Source organism: Podarcis pityusensis (genome assembly GCF_964106645.2).
Source record: "Podarcis pityusensis genome assembly, chromosome: 1".
Lineage (NCBI taxonomy): Eukaryota > Metazoa > Chordata > Lepidosauria > Squamata > Lacertidae > Podarcis > Podarcis pityusensis.
The window spans coordinates 136,835,111-136,860,504 of NC_138028.1; the positions used below are offsets into that span (position 1 = coordinate 136,835,111).

The 25,394-nt window shown below is 38.3% G+C and overlaps 1 protein-coding gene across 1 annotated transcript in view; it reads right to left on the minus strand.

Annotated features, from left to right (window-relative positions):
* SPAG16 (sperm associated antigen 16) overlaps positions 1 to 25,394 on the minus strand; it is a 441,575-nt gene that overhangs the window by 216,828 nt on the left and 199,353 nt on the right. Inside the window, exon 10 of the mRNA XM_081002681.1 lies at positions 20,078 to 20,263. Within this exon, the coding sequence (XP_080858807.1) occupies positions 20,078 to 20,263 (186 nt within the window). The remainder of the gene's footprint in view (positions 1 to 20,077; positions 20,264 to 25,394) is intronic.

A 25,394-nucleotide genomic window follows, 5' to 3' on the forward strand; every position in this document is an offset into this window, starting at 1 on the left:
CATCAGATGTCAAGGAGATAAAGAACTATGCAGCTTTTGGAAGACACCTAAAGGCAGCCCTGTGTAGGGGAGTTTTTAAAGTTTAATGTTTTATTATGTTTTTGTATGTGCTTTAAGCTGCCCAGAGTAGCTGGGGCAACCCAGTCAGATGTGTGGGGTACAAATAATAAATTTATTATCATTATTATCTGTTATTATTATTAGTAGTAGTAGGTAAATAACTTTATTGTACTAGTTGTTGGCCATGACAAATCTGAACCAAAAGTAAATACACGTAAAGGGATGCTGCACCACAAATAATAGTCTCTATTTAGATCTCTATTTAGATATCTTATTCTTTGGGGATTTCAACACCTGCATTGGAGGGAATTTTACTCCCTGCGGGAATAGACTTGGAAGAAATCTTCACATTATCTCATTATTCTCTGGACAAGAAAATCAACCCACAAGGCAAGAAACTACTAGAGTGGGTTTACTCACGTGATTTTTATATCCTGCATGGGAGTCCTATTGATGTCACAATAGAATAGAAAGCAATCATTTCCCATTACTAGTTACAATCTATCCCCTGTTAGAACCTTTCCCTCTGCCAGAGCCAACAAGGCCTTCTGGTGAGCTTGTGAGTACAAAAAGACAAAAATGGTCACTGACACTAAGTGACCACATCCCAAAGACTTTAGCCTCTGATGTGTCTACGCCAAGACCTTCAAAGCAAAACGTCCAACCTGCTGGAGATTTACCAACAAATAATAGCAGAAATCAAACCCTGTCTGATCAACACCAAAGAACCTAGTATTACTATTTAGCAAATTTGTATACCATCCTTCCTCCGAAGAGCCCATATTCACAATAGAAAAATACAAAATGAGAATACAAAATTCATAATAAAATAAAAACAATCCAATAACCCCCCTCCCACAAAAACATTTAAAAAGGCATTTAATGTTAATCAGCTGAACACCCGAATGAAGGCGACTCAATTTTATCAATCCATTTTTTAATAGATGATGTGACTGTCAGTCACCACTTCTTAAATACAGTATCATGGTGGTTGTCACCATATAAATAACGTATTATTTATTGCCCCACCTCACTGAACCTTCCATGCAAGACAATTTAAAAAGCCACACACAATGTAAAGGTTAAGTATCTTAAAATACTTATTTGCTTTACAAAACATTCTTACTATCTCTTTCCCACCACTCAAAATAATATTCCCCTGACTATGAGTGAGTGGTCTGCTTCCATTAAAAACCATTTCAGAGTTATTTCTAGAATTTTGTTGGAAACAGTTATGTTTAATTGCTTCCTTACTATCTCTACAGAGTTTAACCCCATGATTCATGTATGTACAGTAATTCCTCCTAAGACCCCTTGTAAAAATGACAGAAATTTGGTTTGAAAGCTCTGGAATTTGCTCGTTTCTACTGTCCTATCCCTGGCCTAATGATTTTATTTATGAATAATTATACATAAGGTTCCATTTCCGTAATCCAGCTGAATAAAGGCCTAAAGTTTTGTACAAAACACCACCCCTGGCCTATGTTTGGGATTTAGACAGTGCTTTTTTCTGGGGGGACGCATACCCCTAAACATTTATTTTTTTAAAGAAAAAAGCACTGGATTTAGTTAACTGAATTCATGTAGCGCTCAAGGCCAGAATGTGACGTCAAGACAAATCAACACATTTTCCCATTGGGTAGTATGCGGTACCTATAAATCAGCATTTCATTAAATAGTCTGGCTTTGATTTTTATATATGAATTTCTGTGGAAAATTCTTGCTAAGGAAAAATTTATACAGAAGTACTGTGAATAGGAATAATGCCAGCCAGGCTACAAAAGCATAGAAATGTGGTTGCTTGTTCACTTCAAGATGCAGGGCAGTGGTGGCTTGAGGCAGAGCGGGGAGCAGTTTGAATGGAAATTGTATGCATGAGGCTAGAATATATTCTTATACAAAATGATTCTTATCACATTGTCAGGAAGTGTAAAAATCAATATATTATCTCCTAACTTTGCAACCTCTTGGAAGAACTTTTTTGTCTTAATAGTAAACTGTCTGAGGGAGCTGCGGGACTCTTGCTCATATTTCACCTAATCAAATATTAACATGGGATGCTTTTGTAGGGCACATAAGAAGTAGAAAAGACAAGACTTTCAGCTATTCTGGAGAAAAACATCTGACAGCATACAATTTTATGCAAAGTTTCTCCTTTCTGAATTCTCAGCAGGGAGAAAAAAGACCAATCTTTGAGGAGCGCCTGGGGCTAAAAGAACTAGGATTGAAATAAGAAGAATTGATAAATAGAGAGGCATTCATTACAACCATCTTTCGATAGCAAATGACCAGCTCATCTAATTTCAAGCTGGAATACATTACGGTTTACAATGGTTTCAGGAGTCTGCTTGCTGCCACTAGCCATGTACAGCTTCTGAATCAGAAATGGGAGGCTTGTGTCATTCAGCTGCTGTAAACAGAGGAGCCATTTGAAATTGCGTTTGATGCAACATTGTCTTCTTTTGAATGAAACAGTACCACTTGAAGACAGAACAAAAGGTGTGTACGTAAAACGTGACTTGAGCGGTACTGACAAAGTATTGCTGCGATGATTGAAATACTTAATCTTAATGAACTGTTGTCTACACTGAATATATTACAACTCCTGGTGCTCTGCAAATCTCTCTCTCCGTGTGTCTCTGTCTCTCTCCACAACAATTTCAGTTTTGAATGCAGTGAACGACAAATGTTCTCTAAAAGAAAAGGAATGGGAAAGAAAATAAAGGGCTACAAAACTAGAAAGGATATAGCCAGAATCTGCTTTAAAAAACCTGAACCTAATTGGAAAGAGCATGCGAGCTATAATTATTTAGCTATTCATAGTTCAGTGGTTAAGCGTATATTATTCAAGGCTTTAAAAAAATCTGATAGTTATATTTTTTTAAAAAAAGAGAAGCAAAATATTTGCAATTATTTGCTTTTTTATTTATTAGGTAGATTTCTCCAGCTTTTTCCCTCCACAAAAGATTTGCACAAACTGGCTGGTGATAAAAAAAACCCTCATTAATACTGTATCTGCCCCATCTCCACTGTGGGGGGATCCTCCAAGCCTGGGTCACACAAGCTGTACCTTCAAACTTCCATTTAGATTGTCTGCAGGTAACTCAGAGGTATCTTAAGCAATTAAAAATATTAACCATGCTGGTGCCATGAGATTCTGCCCAGCCGGCATCTGATGATTTAAACCTCAAAGGGACCTTTCCCTTTTGCTTTGCAGCCCTATCTGTAATTTAAGCTACAGCAGCAAAGTAGGTATCCTTACAGCCATTGCTTGAATTCATGCTGGGGTCACAAATATTCCTGCTGAAAGTGGAGCTTTTAGTTGGCACTGGATTCATGCATGGAAGTAAGTCAGAAAGTGGCCCACTATATAGAGCAGAACTGCATGTTACAAGGGGAACTCTTGGGTTCCCCTTCTAATATGAATGCTTTGGCAGGGCCGTAGGGGAAACGGACAGGACGGCTTCCCTTGACCTCTCCCCAGCCTCAGTTTTAATCATTTTCATGGCTGGACTGTAACACAAGAATTAAATTCAGCTAACGGGAAATGTGGTTAAGCACACATAAATTCTCCCTGCAAGGGTCCCTAGCCTTTCTTCCTTGTTCCTCTTCAAACCCCAATGCAACTTGCCTCCATTAGTCCTGTATATGCTTTGTTTCCTTGGTGCATAAAATTACCCTAATCTAGGTCTCTGCAACTTTCTTTTCTCAGCTGTACCAAGTACTGCTGCAGTCATCTATGAATTGCAGCTTTAGAAGCTGACCCCATGCCAGGATATTTTTATTCAAAGGATCGTTTTTATTAGCTTAACCCTTGTTGATGCCCCTGATATCAACAAAGATAGGCTCAAATTGTTCCTAGTCCTTGTTGCTTGCAATGCAATCATCTGATACAGAGTTGGCAAAGACTATCTAAAAATGGTTCCAAATATGAAAGATTAGAGGAAACAAGCAGAGATATCAGAAGAGAGGAATGATATGATCAAAGCAGTAGGAAAGCTACATAATTTTAGCAATTGGATTTTGAACAAAAGGTGAAAAACTCTTAAGATAGACAAGAAAAATCAAGTACGGAATAAATTTCAGTAGTCAAAATGAGACAAAATTAAGTGCAAGAAATTCTAGAAGCAGGGAGTCCAAGCCAAAGTGGCCTGTTTGCGACATTACTGAACCTCACATGTGCTGACAGGCCCTGTGTTGTCCAGCAGAGCAATGAAACAGTTCCAAACCTGACAAGGTGCGGGATTCTATAAATTTGTAGGACAAAGTATGAGTAAAAAATGACTTTGCAAAAGAGAGAGAGAGAGAGATCTCTTAATGAAGGTTCTGGATGCACAGAGACCATAAGTAGGAACAGAAGGCTGAAAACAAATATGATGATAATGAAAAAAGCTAAGAGGGAGCTCCCAGAGGTGCTCCTTTGCTATTTCTTTTTCCCATTTCAATGGAAGCTCACTGTGCTGAAGTGTTCAGATGTAGTCAAATTGAAGGAAATAATATGTGCTTAACTGTCTGCAGAGCCAGTGTGGTGTAGTGGTTGAGAGCGGTAGACTCGTAATCTGGGGAACCAGGTTCGCTTCCCCGCTCCTCCACCTGCAGCTGCTGGGTGACCTTGGGCCAGTCACACTTCTCTGAGGTCTCTCAGCCCCACTCACCTCACAGAGTGCTTGTTGTGGGGGAGGAAGGGAAAGGAGATTGTTAGCTGCTTTGAGACTCCTGAAGGGAAGTGATAAAGCAGGATATCAAATCCAAACTCTTCTTCTGCTTCTGCTTCTGCTCTTCTTCACATAGTAGCCATATCTGCATGTAAGGCTATATCCAGCCATGGCTTCATGTAAATGCATGGTTTTCTGGAGAAAACTACTCTACCCTGGTTCTTTCAACAAACACATGGCAGTTAAGCCAAGGTTTTGCTTAGTGTGTTGTCCCAACCTGGGCTTGTGGTTAAGCTCTCTTCTCCTTCACAGGAGCTGTAGCCAAGGTTTGCTCTTGGCTACAGATTGTGATTAAGGAGGAGAGAGCACAATCCTGGGCTTGGATGACACCCACTATGCTAGAGGGACCAGGGAGAAGCAAAATGAGTGTGAGCTCCCCTGCAGGACCAAGCCTGTTTGTGTGGTCTGGGGAAGGCACAGCTCCACTTACAGTGTCACGCAAAACAGGTCAGTTTCTGAGAGTAAAAAATGTCAATTTTAACACTTTGAACATGCTTCATAGGTTGCTTTTTGAATAAAGAAATGAGGCAAACCTTTTTTCCAACCTCCTAGTTTTGTCCACGGTTTGCTAAATCATATACCAAACTTTACTCAGACATTACACTAATTAATATGAGGTCATTGTTATTGATTACATGCCCTCACAGCACTGACCTGTATCCAGCTACACTGCTTTTTAAAATGTAGATTTCATTATACAGGCAGGAGAGTAGCGGTAGAATTAAGATGGAGGTAATTTTCAACATTATACAGCTTCATAGTCATTTTTAAACAAACAATTTCCATATAGGCAAAGGTACTTCAATAATTCACAAAAAGTATTAACTCTAACACCATTCACAAGTCATAGTAGCAGAGGTCCAGTTTATTACATTCTTTTTTTTTTTTTTTTTTTTTTTTGCTTTTATGATTTTATTGAATTCCAACTCATTATACATTTTATCCATTATACAACAAATCATATCCGTTTTAGACTTCCTTCAACGTCACTGACATTCTTTCATAGTTATCCTTTTGGTACACATTCCATTCTTCCATATTGCCATTTACACCTCCCTTCCCTCATTATTTCTATTAAACAATATTCATAAATTCTTTACAGAGCCTCTTTAAAACCCGCCAGCGTTGTATTTGCACCATAGTTATTTTCCAGATAACACACAAATTTCTCCCAGTCCTTTATAAATTTTTGGTCTTTAGTATATCTGATTTTCCCTGTTAATTTGTCCAGTTCTGCATATTCTATTAATTTTGCTCTCCACTCTTCTACCCTTGGAATTTCCTCCTGCTTCCACCTCTGAGCCAATACGATTCTGGCAGCTGTTACAGCATACTGGAAAAGTTTGCAATCTTTCCTTCTAATGTCCTTCCCTACAACACCTAATAAAAAAGCCTCTGGCCTTTTCACAAAGGTATACCTTAACATCTTCTTCATCTCATTATAAATCTCATCCCAGAAGCTTTTTACTTTCTTACATTCCCACCACTGGTGGAAGAATGTCCCTTCTTTGCATTTACATTTCCAGCATTTGTTATCTACCTTATACATCTTTGCCAATCTTACAGGTGACAGGTACCATCTGTAGAGCATTTTCATCATATTTTCCTTCAATAACGTGCAGGCCGTAAATTTTATGTTCTCTTTCCACAACCTTTCCCAATCCTCCAGTTGAATATTATATCCTAAGTCCCTTGCCCACTGTACCATCACTGACTTCACCTCCTCATCTTTCGTGTGCCACTCTAACATTATTTTATACATCTTTGATAGATTTTTAAATTCGTTATTTATTATTTCCTTTTGGAAGGTTGATTCTTTTTCTGCATACCCCCTTTCCTTCAACTCTTTTTTAAACATTTCGTTTATCTGGAAGTAGTGTAGCCAATCATATGTTAATGCTTTAACTTGGTCGTATGATTTCATTTTCCACTTCCCTCCTTCATTGGTAACCATTTCTCCATATGTTCCCCACTTTCCTCTCATGTTAGTTTTCTTAACACACATTATTTCTAACGGGGATAACCAATGTGGGACTTTTGGTTCTAGTATATTTTTATATCTATCCCAAACCTCTATTAGTGCTCCTCTAAAAATGTGATTTCCAAATCCCTTATGTACTCTCTTTTTGTCACACCATAGGTACGCGTGCCACCCAAATTTGTTATTGAACCCTTCCAAATCTAATAATTCTTTGTTTTCCAATTTTACCCATTCTTTTAACCAGCACAGGCATGCTGCCTCATAATACAATCTCATGTCTGGTAGTGCGAAGCCTCCTCTCTCCTTTGCATCTGTCAATAACTTAAATTTAATTCTAGGCTTCTTTCCTTCCCAGACATATCTTGAAATCGCCTTTTGCCATTCCCCGAAAATTTTTGTACCTTTTAGTATGGGTAAAGTTTGAAATAAAAATAACAACTTAGGAAGCACCATCATTTTTACCATTGATATTCTTCCCCATAGTGATAGTTTCAATCTATTCCAAACCTCTAAATCCCTCTTTATTCCTTTCCACATAGGGATATAATTATATTGGTATAAATCTATATTCTTATCCGAGAGCCAAATTCCCAAGTATTTAACCTTTTTGACTACCTCTATCTCCGTTTGTTGTTTTAATAATTCAATTTTATCTTGGTCCATATTTTTAACTATCATTTTGGTCTTCCTCTTATTCAATCTAAATCCTGCTAATTTTCCAAATTGTTCCATCTCATCCAAAATTTCTTTTGTACTTTCTATAGGTTCTTCCAGAGTCACAACCACGTCATCCGCGAAGGCCTTAACTTTATATTCATTTATACCTAATGTCACCCCTTTGATTTGCTTATTTTGTCTTATTGCATTTAATAAAACTTCCAGGACCACTATAAATAGCAATGGCGAAAGCGGACAACCCTGCCTTGTTCCTTTAGATATTTTAATATCTTCCGTGATGATGTTATTTATAATCAACCTAGCTTTCTGTTCTGTATAGATTGCTTCGATACCATTAAAAAATTCATGACCCACTTCCATAGCCTCCAAATTTTTCAACATAAATTCCCAGATCACATTATCGAAGGCTTTCTCTGCATCTACGAATATTAAGCTTGCTGGTTTATCACACCTATCGGACAAATATTCAATAACATTGACTATATTTCTTATATTGTTCCTTAATTGTCTGCCCGGTAGGAAACCTTCTTGGTCTTTATGTATGATTTTTACTAATATCTTTTTTAATCTCTTAGCTAGGATTCCTGTGAAGATCTTATAATCTGTGTTCAGTAACGAGATAGGTCTATAATTCTTAATTTGGGTTAAGTCCGAATCTTGTTTTGGTATTATTGTAATAAATGCCTCTTTCCATGTTCCTGGAATGTCCTTTTCTTTTAAAATGTTGTTCATTACTTCTACCAACGGGGCCATCAACGTATCTCTCATCTCTTTATAATAGCTAGATGTAAGTCCATCCGGACCTGGTGTTTTCCCTCTTTTTAATTCTTTTATGACTTCTTCTACTTCCTCTTTACATATTGGGGCATTCAGTTGTTCCCTTTGATCTGTTGGGATCTTTCTCACCATCTTCTCTTTCAAATATCTTTCTATTTTCTTCTTGTTATTCTTTTCTTTATTCTTATATAGTTGTCTGTAAAAATCTAAAAATCTTTTCCTAATTTCTTTCGGGTCTGTTATTTCTTCTCCATTTACCTCAATTTTATTAATTGTATTTTGTTCTTTCCTTTTCTTAGCCTGCCAGGCCAACCATTTTCCTGATTTATTGGCAAACTCAAAGTTTTTTTGTCTTAGCCTTTTGATATTCCATTCAACCTCTTTATTTATTAACATCGCAAATTGGGTTTGGAGAATCTTTATTTCCTGTAGTATCTTCTCATTGTTAGGTTTTTTTATCAATTTTTGTTCCTTATTCATAATCTGTTCTAAGATCTCTTTTGTCTTTTTTTCTTTGTTGTTTCTTTTCCATACATTCTGTTGAATAAAGAGGCCCCTCATCACTGCCTTACTTGCATCCCACACCACACTCGTTTTTGTCCCTTTATCCATATTATCCCTGAAGTAATTATCTAGATTTTTTTGTGCTTTTTCGACGAACTTTTGGTCGTCCCATATGTTATCATTCAACCTCCACCTAAAAGTTCGCTCTTCAAAACCTTTTAGCTCCATTTCTATTGGGTTATGGTCCGAAATCACCTTAGCCTGTATTTCAATTTTTTGAATTCTTGGAGTTAGCTCATTTGATACCCATATTTGATCTATTCTTGACATTGATTGGTTCGACTCTGAGTGATATGTGAATTGCTTCTCTAGAGGATGTCTGAGCCTCCAAATATCTACTAAGTTACAATTCTTTGTCATCGAAAAGAATGTTTTAGGTAATTTCCCTTCTTTATTCTTCGTTCTTCTCAATCTGTCCATTTCTATTGAAACCACACCGTTCATATCCCCCATTATTATGATTTTTTGGTCCATGTATTCAAATAATTTCTCCTCTAATAATCTGAAGAATTCCGTCTTGTTCCCGTTTGGTGAGTAGATCCCAACGATTATCAATTTTTCACCTTGCCACTTAATTTGAACCATTATGATTCTGCCTTCTTCATCCTTAAATAATTGGTGAGATTCAATTTTATTTTTAATATATAATACAACACCTCTTTTTTTCTCTTTATTCGAGGATATAAATTCATTCCCTAACCTTTTATTTATCAAAATTTTCCTGTGCTTTTTAATCACGTGCGTTTCTTGTAAACATATGATGTCTAAATTTTTCTTTTTTAACATATGTTCGATCTTGTTCCGTTTTTTCTTATCATTCATCCCATTCACGTTCCAGTTCCATAGTTTTAACGTCATTCTTCTTATCACTGTTTAGATTTGAGTTTTACCTTATAGTCTTTCTATCTCTTCTCCTTCTTCGTCTTCTTCCTCTTCTTCTGATTCTCTCCCAACGTGTTCTTCTTCTTCTTCTTCTCTTAATTCGAATTCCTCCCTTAAGTTTAATCCTCCTTCTGCCCCTTTAGCCTCTTCCTCTCCCCCTTGGAGCTCTTTATATCTCCTTGTAAATTTTCCAATTTCCTCTGGACTAGTTAATCTTCTTTTTACCCCTTTATAAAAAAACGAGACTCCTTCCGGAAATTCCCATCTAAAATCGATCTTATTTTTCTTAAGCAGTTGCACCAGTGGTTTATAAGCTTCTCTTCGTTTCAACAACCTTATTGGAATATCTTTAAAGATAATTATATAATTCCCATCAATATATAATCTCTTCTCTCTATTCCTTTGCAAAATCTGATTCCTCATCTCTCTATCTTTAAATGTTATTAAGCAATCACCTGGGAATTTCTTTACTGTTCTTGATCTTATTTTCATTCTGAATGCATTTTGTACTGTTTTTGCCACTTCTTCCTCCGATAACTCCATCCACTGCGCAATTTCTTTTACCAATCTTTCTTTTATATTTTCATTTTGTATTTCCGGTACTTGCCTCAATCTCAAATTCACTTCTCTCTGTTTTAGTTCATTCATTGCGATAGAGTCTTTTATTTCTTCCTGTATTTTGTTTAAATCTGCAATCTCCTTTTTCATCTTCTCTTCTTCCCGTTTCATCTCTCTCATTTCATGTTTTGTCTTTTTAAGTCCCTCGTCCACTCTCTTTGAGACCTCTTTAATCTGCCCTTTTAATTCACTAACTGTCTCCTCAATCTTTTTATCCATTTTCCCAATTTTATTATCAACCTGTTCTAATTTTGTCTCCAAATTTTTTTCGCTCTGTTTAATTTCTGCAAACATCTTCAATATTTCTGTTCTGAAATCTGTTTCCTGTTTTGAAGCTCTTCTATCTGTTGGGGTCCCCCCCTCTACCCCCTTTTTTTGTGTATGCGACATTTCCTCAACTATCAAATATCAGATATCAAAAAATTAAACTATACAGTTTCTAGACAATTCCCAACTAGTAACAATTACTATTATCATTAAATTTCAATGAAATGTCCATCAAAAACTGACAATACTAACTTAAAAGAAAGAAGGGTTATGATTTACAGATTTTTTAACAGTTTAACAGTTCGCCTTCAAAATCATATATTTAGATTTTGTCTCGTCCTCCACAGGTTGAAGAAGCTTAGTTGTTAATCTGTATTCTTCTTGCCCCCGTTCGGGCTAATCCAGTCAGAACATTTATTAAACCGTCTCTGATTTGAGGGTCTATAAGAGCTCCAAAAACAATTATCTTTAAATTGGTAGTCCAAAAGTACTCCAGAGGACAAATGTAGAGAATATAAAGTCCAAACTCCAGAAGACAAAGATAGTGAATATAAAGTCAAATTGTAATTTCCAATATGTTCAAGTTCCACATTCCAAATTCCAAACTATCTGTAATTATCTATATTTATTTTATTTATCCCTTAGAAGCAAATTTGTCCCTTAGAAATGGGTTTCTATAGTAAATAATTCCTGGAGGATTTTCCGTTAGGAGTTGAAGAGATTTCTTAAAGACGATTTTTCTTTCTTTCACAGTCTTAGATTACCCCTACGGAGGTTTCTTACTTTAAATAATAATGCTTAATTTGAACCACTAGAGGGAGTCCAACCTTACCAAATTTTAGAGTAGTTCTTAAATGGCTTCCCTACTCCAACAGTTCTCTTTAAAGTCCAATTTTCACTAATTTAAAGTTCCTAACAAAGATAGAAAACAGATGTAAAAGATGTTAAACAAACCACCAAAAACCACCTTCTTCAAGAAAAAAAAAGGTAAAACCGAATATCTTATAAAGTCACTTATTATAACATCAGGAGTCCTTCTTAGCCCAATATGGCGTCAGAGGTTTTCTTAGCGTGGAAATGCACTCACAGAGTCACAGAGATGTAATAGAATAGTCCTCTTTGTCTTTCCACTGCTTCACTGACGCTGAGATCACACTTCATTCGCAAAAATTTTCTGCTCCCCTTTTTAAAGTCCTCCCTTCTCTTCTTTCTTCTGGAGAAAGTTAAATTGTTACAGGGGAGACGATAATAGTAGCCGCTAGCGGCAACTTACTTTCATTTTAGGCTCTGCATACAACCTGTGTCTTTAAATGAAGCCAGACGTCCGCTGAACTCGAGCTCTTCTCTTTTTAATTCGGAGACTTCCTTGCTCTTACTGCTCGTCAATTCCAGCAATTTTAGATGTTCTGCATCCGAATTTCTTTATTTTGAGAGCGGAGCGCTATCTCCCACAGGCTCGGGGCTTCGCTTATTAGCCGCTGCTATGGCCGCCCGATCGCCTGCTGCTCGTTCCGCCGCACTCTTCACCTCTTTTTACGGAGGCTACCTGGCGGCCGGACGGGCAGCTTTTTAGGCACCGCCGGGAACCTGAACCCCTAGACACCCTCCAGAGGTACAACCAGAGGTTTTTGCGCCCTAAAAACCTCCTTTTTCGGCTAAAAAAGCCAGGGCTTTCCCACCGGAAAAAACCCTCGCCTGTAGCGGGTTCCGCGCTCCACCGGAAGTCTTCCTAAATTAGACTCTCTCTATGCTAAATTAGACTCTCTCTATGTCCTTCTCTCAGTCCCACCACCCTCACAGGCCTGTTGGGAGGGCAGGGACATGGGAGAGGGCCTTCTTAGTGGCTGCTTCCAGACAACTTTTTCCAGTTTATTACATTCTTCATTGTGATAGAAACAAGGCATGGAGCTGGAGCTGGTTTAATTAATTATTTGGTTTAGAACTAGTAACTGTTTTAAGCTGATGGTTGCAAACTAAGACATGGTTTTATTATATTAGATGCATGGGTGAGGGGCAGAATGGCTATTGAGAGATAAACCAACAAAGATAATTAAAACAATATTTTTACTGCTCAATATGATCTGTTGAATTCCTAAACTCTAAATAGTGTGACTTAGAGGCAAAACAACCTCAGATTGAACATTTTAAAATGTCACTTTGCTTTTTATTCACTGTGTGCAGTATGTGCTACTGAACAAGATAACTGACGGTCTTTGTCAGGAGTAAGCTAAGATTGATTTGCATTTCTCAGATAAGTCTCTTCATCTCTGAAGAGATTTATAATTGCAATTAATCTTGCCATAATGACTATGACAGCCCTGGATTTATGGTCAGGCAACCCAATCCTCAAACTGTTTGCAGATCTATTAATATGCATAGCTATATCTTTTCAATCTTTGTTACACTTATGAATAATAAAATGGTGATTACTGTTCCCACCCATCCTTTTCACAAAGCTTTTTTTCTGTGGTTATTCGTGAGAGATGTCCATTTCGCAGGGTTCTGGTTATTGCTGAATATGACATCACTGTCAATTTTAGAGGGTGAAATAAGGCGGATGTCTTCTCCTTTAGAGTGGGTATATGGCACGCTTCCCAGTCTGAGAGCCTGTATGCTCCAGTTGCTAGACAGAGAGCAACAAGTCTGTGAATGACCATGGAAAAATCAGTCTAGTTTCCCCATTCATTCAGTGGGCAGCTATGTACAAATTGCTCCCCCTATATTCTTTCTATGATGGGAACACTACACTATACATATGAAATAGATGGCTGCAGTCTATGCCTAGGGGTAGAAGAAATTCATACATCTAAATTACTTATTCTAAACCTTCCATCCAATCTTTTTCCCAAATATGGGCCTCCAATGCAGTTCATAACAAATAGTTAAAAACAATTCAAACAACAACAAAAAAAAATAAAACAGGCAAATCCACCCGTGAATGATAACAACCAAAAAAAGAAAGCCAAGTTCAGTCAAATCATTGCAAAAGCTTACGTCAGGGATAGCCAATATACCCAACAACATTGCTGAAGTACAGCTCCCATCACAGCCATGCTGGTTGAGGCTGATGAGAGTTGTAATTCAACAAAATCTGTAGCACCTTGTGGGTGCCTCTGGCTACCTCTGTCTCAGCCAAATAAAATGTGCTTAAAAAACAACCCAAAAGCACTCAAAAGCTAACAATGACAATGCCTGGTGATTAGTGCAGAGACAAGTGTTCTAAAGTCTGGATACTAACAGAAAGGCTGGACTAGATGACCCTTGAGAGGCCTGCCAACCAACAATTCTAGAATTCTGTAGTCTTAAGCTTCTCCTTCCCTGTCACTGTAATTAAACTATTATTATTATTATTATTAATGCATTAGAAGCAGGAAAAGGAGGCTTCTGGACTTTTAGACAAGGGAATCAAATATTTGATAATGGAGGATACTGCAGCAAAGATGAATGATTTATTTATATTTATCTTCACTGTGGAAGATGTAGGGCAGACTGCAGTGCCTGAACTAACTTTCTCAAGAAGGGAGTCTGATCAATTGAGGCAAACAGTGGTGACAAGAGACAAATTTCTGGGCCTTACTGACAGTTTTTAAAAAGCAAGTAACCAAGTAACCGGGTCTGAGTGGCATCCACCAGAGAGTTCTTACAGAACTGAAATGTGAAATACGGATCTTCTAACAAACATATGCAACTTGTCTCTAAGACTGGCCACCATGCCTGAGAATTGGAAAGTGATCAGTGCAACACTGCTTTTTAAAGAGGGATCCAGGAGAGGTCTGGGAAGTGACAAGTTAGCTAGCCTAATGTATGTTCTAAGAAAAGTGGTGGAAAGCATTATTAAAGATACAATTACCAAGCACAAGTCTTGCTGAAGATGTACTGGCATGGCTTCCACGAGTGTAAGTCCTGGCTCAATAACATCTTATAGTACTTTGAAAGTGTTAATAGGCATACAAATCCAATAGTCACTGTGAATTTAGACTTTCAAAAAATGCTTTCTACACTAAGTCCTTCACCAAAGTCTCCTACGTAAGGTTTGCAGTCATGGGATGAGAGGACAGATCCTCTTATAGATCAGCAACTGATTAAAGACTAGGATGAAGAAAGTACAAATAAATGGACAGGGTTGGTTTTGGGGGGAAACCTGTCGTTTTTAAAGGGTTAAAGGGTGAGCAGCGCAGTGGCCAAGTTGTTGAAGGTGCCAAGAACAAAAAAGTCATTGCAAGAAGCTCTAAAAGGATCTCTCAAAACCGAGTGAAAGGGCAATAAAATGGCATGTGCCGTTTGATGTAAGCAAATGTAAAGTGATGCAGCACATTATGGATGAGAGGATCCTAACTTCATATATATGGGATCCAAACTCACAGTGCCTGTTCAGGGAAGAGACATTGGAGATGTGATGGGCAGCTCAATGAAAATGACCCAGTGTGCAACAGCTCCAAAAAAGGCAATTTATTTATATATATAAATGAGCAAATAAATGAATAGTCTCAGACTACTTACAAATATTAAAAATCCAATATATAATTCAGCTGTTAAAACCAATGCAACACAAACAACTAGGTGATGAAAACAAATTCCTGCATTGCACAACACAGCCTTGGCCACCAAACAAATAAATACTCACAAACTATCCCTAAATGCAGCTGTAGAAATAAAATAAAATAGAAATACAACAGTAACATGCCTTAGAGAAGAGAAAGTCCATGAGAAAAGGGACTGAAGTAAAACTGTCAACTTCATAATGTCATTATACAACTCTCAGCTGCAAATTAGGAGAGTGGGCTTGCTTCATCACTGTTGTTAGGCACCTGTGCAACAGTGCTAGCAACTATTTTCCACCCATTCACAGTTCTTCAGATACATCCCAAGGAGTAATATCTCATTCCTAGTATATGTTGTGTATGCTCAAATATTTTCAAAGTAGACTGAGTTGAGGAGTTTTTCCCTAATTGAAAATTGTATCATTAATATGGAAGCCCTATGTAGGTTTGTTAGCCTACTTACTCTGTGCCACCTTTGGAAGGTTGCCTAATAGTAATCTGACAAACCTTTGCTTTTCTAGAGCATTCATTTCATCACAAGAAATAGTTTTATACTGTACTGAGTTACTTTATAAATCCATTCAACAGAAATCACATTGTTTCACTAGAGCCTCCTGCCTTTCCTTTGTATATATTGCTTTCTCTTTCAATATTTGAAATGACATCACATGTGAGTGCAATTAGCTTTAAACCTGGTTGGAATTTATTGGCAATGTTGCAATTTTATCTCTCCTGAATCTGTATCATGCAACTCAATTCTGTGTGGGATCCCTGCTAATGCCATTACGGTTAAGCATAATGATCAAGTCCATCTGACTGCATTGCTTTTGTCTGAAATCTCAGAGTACGTCCTACATTGCCGCAGTCCTTCTTCAGCATCCACTCATGTTCTGTATAAGGTTGCATTTGGAGCTTTCTGATAATCAGATCCAGCCCTTTCGAAATTAAAACATATCTTTAAATCAACCATCTGCTGATGAGCTACTAAAGAAATGATGGCTTGGCAGCTCAGACTGAATGGAAAAGCAGCTCCTTCCCTAGTGAAATTTAATGTGCTTTCTTCCTGAAAGAAAGTTGAACTGGAACCCTGAGTACCATGTGACATGAAGTAACAAAAACAAGAAAGTGAAAATTGAAAGTGCCAACACTGTCAGATTGGGACTGTCAAGAGCGATGGTGAAGATAATGCAGAAACCAGAAAGAGCATTCCCTGTTGAGTTCTGCTCAACTCAGCAACACTTGGTTCAATACCTAGGACACTTTCCCCAATGAATTTATGTCAGAAAAAGTTATATTCTCCACCATCTGGGCTTCTGATTGCATTTGCAAACTAATTTTATTGCCCATACTGCAGTAGCAAGCTATTGTACAAACAAACATAATGAAACATGTCCCCACATATGCTACAACAGCAGCAAGAATACTCATTGCAAAGTATTGGAAGACACAAGATCTACCCACTCTGGAAGAATGGCAGATGAAGGTGATTGACTACATGGAATTGGCAGAAATGACTGGCAGAATCCGAGACCAGGGAGAAGAGTCGGTGAAAGAAGACTGGAAGAAATTTAAAGACTATTTACAGAAATATTGTAAAATTAAGGAATCTTAGAAGGGTGTTGGATAGAAACTAAGTGGTTTCCAGGTGTAATGCTTTAAGAGATACGAAAAAAGGCTTACAAATGGGTAAAAGCTTAATGGTAAGGATTTGCTGAACTAACAAACTGAACTGGAATACAAAAAAGGGAGGTACGAGGAGGTCCGGGGAAATAAGTGTAAGGAAGATATGCTATGGAAAATTAATGTGTTTTTAACTGTTTTTATTTTGTATGTTTCTTTTTATTTTTCATTTCTTTGTTATACCTTAAAAACTTTAATAAATATCTCTAACTATCAAAAAAGGGAGGTATGAGGAGGTTAGGGAAACAAGGATATGAATGTAAGTTATGGAAAGACTGATCTATTTTTCTTTTTCTTTTTTCTTTTTAAGGGTTTTTTTATTCTTTTTTCTGTATTTTGTATTTTCTTGTATTTTTACTTTTTGTTTTTGGGTAATTCTTGTATTCTTTGAAATTTTCATAAATATCATTAAAAAAAAAAAGAAAGAAACATGTCCCCACAGTGAAGAAATACCATTATAAGCATTATTTATTTAGTTTAAAATCTAGCTTAAACCACTGATAGAATTCCATTTCATAGATTGCAGAGAATCCATTCAAGTCCAACCCCTTTGGAACAATGCCACATAAATGATGATATTGTGTGAAACCTCTGAAAGCTGGATCCAGCCAAAGTTAATGTAAGGTTTAACTACCACTGAAATCAACAGAACTGTCAAGGGCTTACCGTGGATGGACTATGCCCTATGTCTTTCGGTCGTTCTCACACCGGGAAACAGGCTGAACCACTGAACCCCTAAACCAAGGATGCATGAAAGAGGTTGTCTAGACATCTGGAATGAGATGCCATCAGGACACTGATGATACCCAGCTCTATTTCTCCTTTTCATGAGATTCAGGTGAGGTGGCAAAGCTACTGAATCAGTGTCTGGAAGCAGTAATAGATGAAGGCGTATAAACTGAGGATAAACCCAGATAATATGGAGGTCCTGTGAAAGAAAGCTTTCACTGATCAACAAGATGCTCAGCCTTTTATGACTGGGGTTGTGCTCGCCCTAGTTCAGCTTCACAGCTCAAGGATACTACTAGACTGATCTAGCTGGAAGCCCAAGGAACATCCACAGCATACAATTATCTCAAGCTCTGCCTGGGGCATCCACTGCAATCCCTCCTACAGTGATTCATGCCATGGACATCACTTGATTTGCTGAGTTCCATACAGATTCAGCAGGCACTCTTTATTTCAGCCATTAAACAATTGCTGATTCCCTCCCCCCCAATTCTGCCAGGCATATACAGGCAATTAAGAATACATCTGTCCACAATAGTTACCTGATTTGTGATATAGTTTCTATTGATAAAAAATATAAAAAGTGCCAACACCAGAAGGGGGAGGAGAGAAGACAGAGCAAGACAAAGGTACGTGGCTCTCGTGCTTTTAATGATAAACCATGATTTGACTTTACATCCAAATGCACTCTGTGTACAGATGGGTATATTCAAAAATGCATTGGGCCGTCTCTAAGAAACTGTTTAGTTGATCAGCATTGCCCTGACACAAAAATGCAGGCCACAAAAATGCAGATCACGTATCACTGTCCAGATAACAATATATAGTACAATCTGTACGGCACAATCCTGAACACATACCAAACCGAAACATTAAACAATCTTCTGAACTATGCCTATTTACGCAAATACATGACTCTACAAATAAATGATAAATGATTGCTTGATCATATTCCAATTCCATAATCAAATTTATGTTGTGAAGAATTGTGGGGATGATTACATGCATCATAAGGAATACGAGCTAGGAAATTCTTTGTAAATATGAAGAGCATATGCAATACAGCAAGCAGCTCAAAATTTATTTTAATGATAAAATGCAAGTTTATTACTCTTATTATTCAGTCACTCTGAATTTCCATTGAAGACTCTTTGACCCTGAGGGCTCTTTCAAGAAAGAACAAGTAGATATAAAACCAAAGCATTTATAAATCCTGAGGTTGTTGAGGTTTCTTTAGGATTTTACCCCAGGAAATAAATTGCCACAGGGGCCAGATTAAACCGACCAGTGGGCCGGATTAGACCCCAAAAATGGACTTTGGACATGCCTGCTGTAGGCCAAGATAATGGCTTAATTCTCTTTGTCAAGTATCCATTAGAAGAAAAAATGAAGATGCTTTCTTCCTGGCTGTAAGAACACACATGGTGTCATGTGCCAGTAATTTCCATAATTTCCATAAGAATCACCAAGAAACAAAATAGTACTTTTAAGACCTAATCCCATAGGTCATTGCAGCAGCAAAGAATAAAGAAACCCAAAATATCATGTTGGTACAATTACATGACTGGTACTATTACGCTGTCATCGCCAGATGGTGCAAGTCATTACATAGCTCAGAAATGGACAAAAAAGAACTGGAAGTTGTAGAACCAGAGATGGGGAACCTGTGGAACTCATGATATTATCACAGAATTGACAAGATGGAAGTGACCCTGAGGGTCATCTAGTCCAACTCCCTGCAATGCAGGAATCTCAACTAAAGCATCCATGACAGATGGCCTCCAACCTCGCAAGGGAGTCCGTTCCACTGTCCAACAGCTCTTAAAAATCGGGTGTAATCATGACACAAATCTCTGATCATTGTTTGACTACAACTTTCATCAGTCCCAGCCATTATGGTCAATAGTCGGGGATGATGAGAAATTTAGACCCAGCAACACCAAGAGAGCCATAGGTTTCCTGCCACTTGCTATAAACCACCTATTCCATACTCTACCACAGAGCTTTCCAAACTTTTCATATTGGTGACACACGTTTTAGACATGCATCATTTCGCAACACAGTAATTCAGTTCTACTAGCAAATTGGAGGTTAAACTAACCCCTTTCCAGCCCCAGGAGGATCACAGGGAGTGTTCGCGAGACATACCTACACACTGCTGCAGACACACTAACGTGTTGCGACACACAGTTTGGAAAGCTCTGCTCTACCAGAACTGTTATAAAGGGAAATCCTAAAAACCCCATGGATGTAAAAATAACTTACAACCAGAAAAATCGGGTGTAATCATGACACAAATCTCTGATCTGCAACAATCGTGACACTGAATCCAATAGGCCTTCATACTGAATAAAATAGGTATGCACACACACACACACTTCATAGAATGTGGCATAATTTTTTATGATTTTTCATTTTATTTATATTGAGCAGATTATGTTTAATATAGTGCAATATTATTTTGGTGTTTTTGAAAGCATCTGAAAATTTTAAAAGATCATTTGTCATTTTCCTGAGCCAACCTTCCCCCCCACCAACATCTAGAATCTGTTTCAACATACAAATGATTATAAATTATCACATACCTGTTCAGGTCCCATATTTTGCTAGTTTTATCCATAGAGGCAGAAGCCACAAAATCTCCACATGAATGCCAGGAGCAGTCCCAGGCCGCATAGCTGTGACCTTCCAAGGTCAAAATGCAGCCGCCCTTTGCAAAGTCCCATATTCGAACAGTTGCATCTCCGCTGGAAGTGACCAGTTTTGTTCCACTGTTGAAAATAAGAAATCTGGATCACACATGGGCAACATTTCAGGTAACACGCTCAAGTCAATATGATGAAGTCCATGGGTGGTATTCTACTAAGCTTCACTCAGAGATGACCCAGTGAAATTAATGGACCTAACTTAGTGATGTTCATTAATTTCACTGAGCGGAATTCACCCAAGTTTTTGCATGTTCAAATTGAGATATGCTCATGCAATGGGACTTTCCATGTCCCTGGGCCCCCTAAATCTGCTCTGGAAGGCTGGGAGATCCTCTAGCATTGGTTTGGAGCACATGAAGGAGTGAGCGGGGGCTGGGGGGTGGAATACAGTAGCATTTTGTGGAATTATAAAACTTTGTTCACTTGCCTTCAAATCTCCAATAGGACTGACAGGGTAAGCAATGTTTCTTGACTATGAGCCTAAAGTTTATGTCAAAGTATGAAAATAATAGTGCTTTCACTATTTCAAATAGTTTTCACTATTTGAAACCACTAATAGTGCTTTCAAATCAACAAGATACATTTGTTGTTGTCATCCATCTGTCTTGAGAGATAATGGAGTGTGCCCCCAGGGGTGTAGTCAAATTGCAGCACCTAAGTGACCTCCCTGGGCACAAGCCTGGGCAGTGTATATGGAGATCCTGGGCTGCCCAGACGAGGAGACCTCCCTCTCAGCCTTGCTGATGTGGTCCGAAGGAAAGCAGAGCAGTATGTGTGGCACCAGCTTGGCTTCAGGAGTTACTGGAAGAAGGTGTGCAAGGCGCCATCCAACCATCTTAGGGACTCTGGATTTGTGAAGGTTTTACTTCTTAGCCTTTTCTCCTTGTGAAGATATTGCACAAGGCACAGAGTTTTCGTTCTTCCCAGGTTGACAAGCTCTATCTGCCACTCGGTTTCCTCTACGGAGCATGAAAAAACCACCTTCTTGACTGTTGGACACATTATAAGTCTTGTCCACTCAATCCACCAGAGTCTGTCTTCTCATGCAAGGGAAGTTCCTAAATCATCGAGGGCTTGAGACCCATTGGCTACTCTCACCTAGTTTAGCCAGCCAGTCAAAGGGTGTAGCCACTGTCGCATGCTGACAGCTTTTAGAAGCCACAAGTGAGAGCTAAGAGCAGGATGGGTCCAAAGGTGGACAAACTATATGAGAAGGAGCACAAGATGTCACCCACCAGAGGTACTGCCCCTCCCCTAACACACATCCCCACACACCAACAAGATATATTATGCTGCTATAAGTCTTAAAACAATTCTGGAAGAGGTCACAAACATTATCTCCATACTGTAGATAGGGAGCTTGGGAGGGACTCCCCATTTGCAGGCATAAACAGACTTCAAAGGAGTTCCCTCTCAGAACTCATAAACCGATCAGTGTTGAAAGCCAGCTTCTTTAAAGGCTCTCCTCTGTGCCCATCAGCTGATGGACACTAAGAGGGAGCCCCTTTGAAATCTGTTTTTCAGACACAGATGGACTTCAGAAGGGACTCCCGCACAGCACCCAGAGGTGGGGTGGTACCAAGTGGTCATCCCTTCCCCAGCCACACAGGAAGATGGTGGCCTCCCAGGACCACCCACAGCTGCACCATGCAGCAAATGCTGCTCCTCCAGAGCCCCAGGTGAGTGGAGATTCCTCGCTGCTAGAGCATGACAGGGTCCAAATTTTGGAATTGGGTTGGGGAGGCTGTGGTGGCAGAAGTTACATTCCTCTGTTGTTGTGTTTAATTGTTGGCGTCAGCCACATATTCAAATTTGTACAAATTAAATGTGAGCAATATTTTAAAGGAATTTCCATTACAATATTTAAAAGTTGGACACAATATAATGTTGGAGGATTGGGAAAGGTTGTGGAAGAAAGGGGTTAAATTTACTGCAAGTACTGTATTAAAAGAAAACATCATGAAAATGATGTATAGATGGTATTTAACCCCAGTAAAATTAGCAAAGATATACCATATGAATGATAATTTATGTTGGAAGTGTAGAGAAAAAGAAGGCACCTTTTATCATATGTGGTGGACGTGTCCCAAGGTGAAAGACTTCTGGGAACAGATTTATAATGAGTTGAAAAAAAATGTTTAAAAATACATTTATTAAGAAACCAGAAGCCTTTCTGCTTGGAATAATAGGACTGGAATTGCCCCCAAAAAGATGTTAGATTGTTTTTCTACGCCACTACAGCGGCAAGACTTTTATTGGCCAAAAATTGGAAATCACAAAAATACCAACAGTAGAAGAATGTTAGACTTTTTGGAGCTGGCCGACCTGACTGGAAGAATCCGTGATCAGAAAGAAGAGGAATACCAAGAAGAGTGGAAGAAATTTAAAGACTATTTAGCTAAATATTGTAAAATACGATAAGTAGAAATTATTTGAAAGTACCAAATGGGCCTAGGACTAGATTAAGAATTTATTGTAAAATACTATGGATTTGGATAATTTGAAAAGAGAAGAACATTGTAAGCTAAAGGTGTTAATTTGATTAGAAAGAGGATATTGGAAAGCTGTTAAAAAGTGTTTCAATGAAATTCAGTAAGGAGGGATTCGAGGAAGTCAGTTAACAATGCAATATAAATTAGGCTTTAAAGTATTAGGTATATATATGTTTGTTTTTGTTGCTTTCTGTTTTAGTATTACAATGTTGTTCTCTTTTTTCTTTATTTGGGTGTCTTATTTGTTATAAATTTGAAAAAATAATTAAAAATATGAAAAAATACAATATTAAAAAGTCTATCAAGGCACAGTCAAAATAATAATTCCTTATGAAAGAAAGAAAGTCAGTCCCATCTCTAGTTAGATATTCTCCATGTAATACATCTTCATGTATTAGTATATTGTGTGTTTAATAGAAGTATTTATGTGCAGTATTTGATAAAAGTATTATTGATTTAACAAAAGCTGACAAATTAATTAGAAGTGTCCCCCATTCCTTCTGTGAGCCTCGTCCAGTCTCATATGATGCCTCCCCATGGTTACATTTTAGAAAAGGTGAAGGGAAGATTTATTTAAACTTAATAATTGTATTTATTTTTATTTATTAAATATGTATACCATCCTTCATCCAAAGATCACAGTGTGGTGCACAACATAAAGGTGCCTTTTGATCCATCATAAATGACAACAATATTTCAGTGTATTATTAATAAAGCCATAGGCAAAGACCGGTTAAAACACACTTTGAAATACCTTCATTTATTTTCAATGCTGTTATAAGACATGAAACATTATCCAAAGTAACTTAATGTTATTCAAAAAAATTACAACTTTGCAGACAGTTCTCTGTTCCTCTGACAGGGAGGTTTTATTAGGATTATGTAATAAATTACATCAATTAATTATATAACTGTCTGGAGAGAAAATGTCATTCATAGAGTGCAGTGTCTCAAGGCCACACATGCAGTGCAATGCAGTCTTAGGCATATATATTTGGAATGAAGTCCCAGTGTTCAGTATAGCTTTCCCAGATAAATGGGCAGTGGACTTCTCATTAACAGCCCAGTCCTAACCATAGACTCCTGAAATTGACTGTGATCAATTAATTACAATCCTAACCAACTACATTTTTACTCAGAATATACTTATTGAAATTAAGTATCCTAACTTAGTCAATCAACATGTTGAAATACCACCCCAAGTCTACTGACAAGTAAGTCCTATAGCTAGGATTGCAATATTTTGTTGATCGGCCTGCAACTGAAGTAGAGAGAGAAACAGGGCTGTTACTCCCCGAAAGTGTGGGGGAAACGTGAAAGGACCTCAGTTATTTAAGGCAATCATATCATAGCACTGCTGCTTTCTAAAATGACAAATTATTTAGGGGGACAACAGTTACTAGCTCATTGCCAGAGAATGCTAACCTCTCCCCACACTATCACAGCACTGGCACACTGTCAGCACTCCATGTTCTCCCTGCAAGCTACTTGCATAAGAGACATATGAGGCGTAAGAAGCCCCATAAGAGAAAAGGCCATACCAGTCAAAGAATACTTCAGTCTGACTGGGTTTATTCACTTATATTTAAAATGCAGGAGGTAACAAGAAGGTGTTTGGACAAATGCATAAAATGCAAAACATGTCAAATTACTTTTTCAAATGTTGACAAGTGCCTGAAATATTCCTTCTGATATTTTCCTAAATCAAACATACGTGAGGGGAGCAAAGAGCTCTGCATTAAAGGTTGATAATCTCTGGCTCTGAAGGTGGAGGGAGTTTTTCCCAGAGATTAGAACTTCTGAACCACTTTACAAGGGTTAGCATTAAAAGTCTATGAAGTGAGAGTAGAAGTGCTGACCTCAGCTGCCATAGCAAGACATTGCTAGGAGGGAAGAAATGTCTGCAGGTTGATGCCAAAGTAAGGAAGTAAGTTCTCTGCTGTTTTGTAAAGATGTGTTCCTTAAAGAAATCTAGCTTCCTCCTCCCTCCCCTGAGAAACTGACTGAAACAGCTTTTATCTGCTGTAGTTCAAGTTTCCAGAAACAGAGAGACTTCTTCAGCTGCCTCCAGACCTTTCACTACCCAAACGCATCCCATATGGTCATCCCATTGCTCCATCTGATGCCCACGCACCTCCTGCCTGCCCTCTGCCACTGCGCCCTTGAGTTGCGCACTGCGGCAGGGGAACCTAATGTGCATGAGACACAAACACTGACTGCTTGCAAAGCTTTCATTGCAGTTTGGTATCTGATTTCAGTCCAAAGAATCACATGTCACTGGCATTTTCAGAGGTGTGCCTGTGTGTGTTCTTTTATACATTTATAGGTATATATTTGTGTGAGTGAGATTAGAGCACACAGACCACAAAGAAGATTCTTATGATATACTACTACCATAGGAATTATTTCATGTAGCAAATGAACAAAAAATGATCACAGAATGACCGCTCCCCACATTAACTGGGGGGCGGCTTTTGCGTGGTTGTGCGCAGCCCCCCTGGGGACTACTAGACCCCCAGCAAGGAAGCTGGCTTTGCCGCCCCCCCCACCCCCTCAAGCTGGATACCTGGAGGTTCCTGCCTAGCCTTGTCAATCAGCCAATCCTGGTTGGGGGGGGGGCGTTGCCAAGGGAATTGGCCAGGTAGAGTTAGGACTGCCCACACTCACAATAGAGGGTGTAACTTACCTGTTAGTCCTCAGTC